Raw genomic sequence first — 3,751 nt, forward strand, 5'->3', positions numbered from 1 at the left:
AGCGGCTCTTTCCGCTCGGGGAGCGCAGCCCAGCGCCCCGCCACGGTGCCCATGACCAGCGACTTCCTGAAATCCTGACTTCCCAGGTGAGTGGCCGGGCTCCCCGAGGGAACTTTGAGGATGTAGAGAGGGGAAGGAGCGAGGAGTGGCCAGGGACGGGTCTTTCCCGCGGGAGAAAGCGGCCGGAGGTCTCTGAGTTCGGGGACCTTTGGGCTCCGCGATTTCAGAAACGCCGCGTTCAGCACCTCAGACAGCGACTCCGCGCCCGCCCAGCTCGCAGCTGTCTTCCAAAGCCAGGGCGGGAGTAGTCAGGTTGACACCCCTAACTCTGCGTATTCGGGAGCCTGTGCATCTACAGGCACATTTACAGAACTGGTCTGTGTGCATGTGAATGCATGCTACCCATGTGTAGTTCTGTGCAAAAATTCAGGAGTGCGTGCTGGGACCCGTGTGCATTTCGCGCACTCACTCAACAGGTCTTTACTTCTTTTTGGCTCGCACTTAGACTCTGCTTCGGGGTGCTGGGGAGGGATGGACAATTGGAGCCCGGCACCTGCGCGCAGGAAAGTTCCATAGCAGCCTGACTCGCACACCTGACGCCTCCTCCTCGCAGGTTCAGCCTCTGGCCGCGATGAACGCGAGCGCCTCCGCCCTCAACCAGTCCCAGGTGGTGGCGGTAGCGGCCGAGGGCGCGGCTGCGGCAGCGACTGCAGCGGGGACGCCGGACGCGGGCGAATGGGGACCCCCTGCTGCGGCAGCGGCTCTGGGAGGTGGCAGCGGGGCTAACTCGTCGCTGGAGCTGTCGTCGCAGCTGCCAGCGGGGCCGTCCGGGCTGCTCCTGTCGGCGGTGAACCCGTGGGACGTGCTGCTGTGCGTGTCGGGGACGGTGATCGCTGGCGAGAATGCGCTGGTGGTGGCACTCATCGCGTCCACCCCGGCGCTGCGCACGCCCATGTTCGTGCTGGTGGGCAGCCTGGCCACCGCCGACCTGCTAGCGGGCTGCGGTCTCATCCTACACTTCGTGTTCCAGTACATGGTGCCCTCGGAGACCGTGAGCCTGCTCACCGTGGGCTTCCTGGTGGCCTCCTTCGCCGCCTCGGTCAGCAGCCTGCTGGCCATCACGGTGGACCGTTACCTGTCCCTCTACAACGCGCTCACCTACTACTCCCGCCGGACGCTGTTGGGCGTGCACCTCCTGCTGGCCGCCACCTGGACCGTGTCGCTAGCCCTCGGGCTGCTGCCGGTGCTCGGCTGGAACTGCCTGGCCGAGCGCGCTGCCTGCAGCGTGGTGCGCCCGCTGACGCGCAGCCACGTGGCGCTGCTCTCCGCCGCCTTCTTCGCGGTCTTCGGCATCATGCTGCACCTGTACGTGCGCATCTGCCAGGTGGTCTGGCGACACGCACACCAGATCGCGCTGCAGCAACACTGCCTAGCGCCGCCGCATCTCGCGGCCACCCGGAAGGGCGTGGGTACGCTGGCCATAGTGCTAGGCACTTTTGGCGCCAGCTGGCTGCCCTTCGCCATCTACTGCGTGGTGGGCAGCCGCGAGGACCCCGCTGTCTACACCTACGCGACCCTGCTGCCTGCCACATACAACTCCATGATCAATCCCGTCATCTATGCCTTCCGCAACCAGGAGATCCAGCGTGCCCTGTGGCTCTTGTTCTGTGGCTGTTTCCAGTCCAAAGTGCCCTTCCGTTCCAGGTCCCCCAGTGAGGTCTGAAGGAGCCCCCCGTCCTCTCACCAACAGCACCTCCCCAACAAGCCAGCCTTTGGTGAGCTCCTCAGTAACTGCTGATGAATTCTGGGATCCCACCTGTGCGAATCTGACTTTGGAAAGGAAGAAAGAGTAAATGGAAAACAATCAAAAGAGAAAGCTAAATAAATGCCACAGACTCACAAGGACAAAGAGGCTTGCTGGCACTTTACATATACAGTGTATACACGTGTACATATATATACAAATATTTGTATCTTCTGGAGGTGTTCAGGATGTGGAGCTTCCTGTTCTGTGAAAAACTAACAAAGGAGTGGTTGTATACTCAACTTGTACATCACATTTGTCAAGTGAAGACATTCCAATACCGCTTAATCATAGCACTTTATTTTTAGCTGCTGAACTGCCTAAACAGTGTTGCCATTTTCAAGGGCAGGGGAAAGAATAAAAGGTGTATTTTTGTTGTATGTGATGGAATATTTTGCTGCACATGCATCACTAAATGACAACATATTTTGTACACAAATAAACACATTATAAAAAGATATTTTTTGGTGTGTGGCTGACTCTTGAATTATTATTTGAAAGCTGAATTATTACTTTAAGATTATTATGTATCATATCCCTCCTGAAAAAAAATCTTAAGGTAAAAAAAATACACCTGCACATTGTTCACAAATTTTCGCTGAAATAATTATCCAGGTAATGCTGGGAGGGGGGAGGGCAGGGAGGGAAAAATGTATTTATACGACACTACTCACAGGACATTAATGGCTTATTAATATTAGCAGTGCAAACTAAGGCTCCATCTTTTTTTTTCTGGAGTGAAAGATAAGCTCCAGAGGAAATCTGAAACTACCTTCAAGTGTACACCACCACACGCACACTCGTGAATCCTGAAAACATAACTTCCAGTTGTAGCTCCTCTTGCCTGGGAAGAATTTTAAGTGTTGAAAATCACACTAACTTTGTGTATCGTTGCTGGCCAGGTCTTCCAGCAGCATGCTGACCCTTACCAAATGAGTCAGTTCTTTCAAGGCAGGATTCTGAAGTGCATCGTGTTCACGGGGTAAATGAAAGCATGACCAGCAGTTCTCTTCGAGGCATTAAAATCTTCAAGCTTCAAATATTCCAATTCCACTAATGGATAGGAGTCATAGTTAAGTGGTTCCCCTGCTCCTCTCCTTACAGGATGATGAGGATAAATAAGACCCTGTGTAGATGTGCTCTGGGCACCTGTGGAAAAATATGCACACAACAAAACATACACTAAAATATAAGCAATTACTGCTCTTAGGCCTTAGGAAAGCACACACAAGCAAATCCAGCTGAACATTTCACATGTATGTATTGAGTGCCTGCTATATGCTTGACAGTCTTCCCGGGCTAGCGATACAAAAATGAACAAAAGAGGCAAAAAGTCTCTGTGCTCATGGAGTTACAGTCTAGTCAGGGAGAGAAAGTACAAGCAAATAGCAAATATATAATGCCAGGCCGAAGGAAACAAGTAGAGGGGCGTGCTCCCTTGGTTAGGGTGGCCAGTGAAACCCTTTCTGAGGAGATAACTCTTAAGAAGAAATCTCAGTGAAGCAAGGGTGTGAGACATGAGGATGTGGGGGCAAAGCTGTCCAGGTGGAAAGAGCAATAAACACAAAGGCTTCAAGGTGACTGGCGTATCTGAGGGCAGCAACAGGTCAATATGGCGGTCACAGAATGAGCAAGGGGCAGAGAGGTAGGAAATCAAGTTGGAGAGGGAGCTGGGGCCAGATTATGTGATGCTTTGAAGATGCTAACTCTGAGTGATGTGGCAGTGATATGGTCTGACTTTTTTTTTTAAAGAATCACTGGCTGATCTATTGAGACTAGTCTTGGGGAAGGGATGGGCCTTGGGGGTAAGAGTGGGAACAGACAGGATATAGAGGTCTAAACACTAATCCCCAAAAGAAATGACAGTGGCCTGGAGCACAGTGGCAGTGGTGGAGATGGTGAGAGATGGTTGGGTTCTAGAAATGTGGTGACGGATAGATTAGATGT

The 3,751-nt window shown here is 52.8% G+C and overlaps 1 protein-coding gene across 1 annotated transcript; it reads left to right on the forward strand.

Annotated features, from left to right (window-relative positions):
• The first annotated feature begins 503 nt into the window (after positions 1 to 503).
• GPR6 (G protein-coupled receptor 6) lies at positions 504 to 2,244 on the forward strand. Its single transcript, XM_004485135.4, has one exon. The coding sequence runs from the start codon at positions 632 to 634 to the stop codon at positions 1,721 to 1,723; it is 1,092 nt and encodes a 363-aa protein (XP_004485192.2). The 5' UTR covers positions 504 to 631; the 3' UTR covers positions 1,724 to 2,244.
• Positions 2,245 to 3,751: the final 1,507 nt, after the last annotated feature.

This window comes from Dasypus novemcinctus, chromosome 11 (genome assembly GCF_030445035.2).
Source record: "Dasypus novemcinctus isolate mDasNov1 chromosome 11, mDasNov1.1.hap2, whole genome shotgun sequence".
In the NCBI taxonomy this organism is placed as follows: Eukaryota; Metazoa; Chordata; class Mammalia; order Cingulata; family Dasypodidae; genus Dasypus; species Dasypus novemcinctus.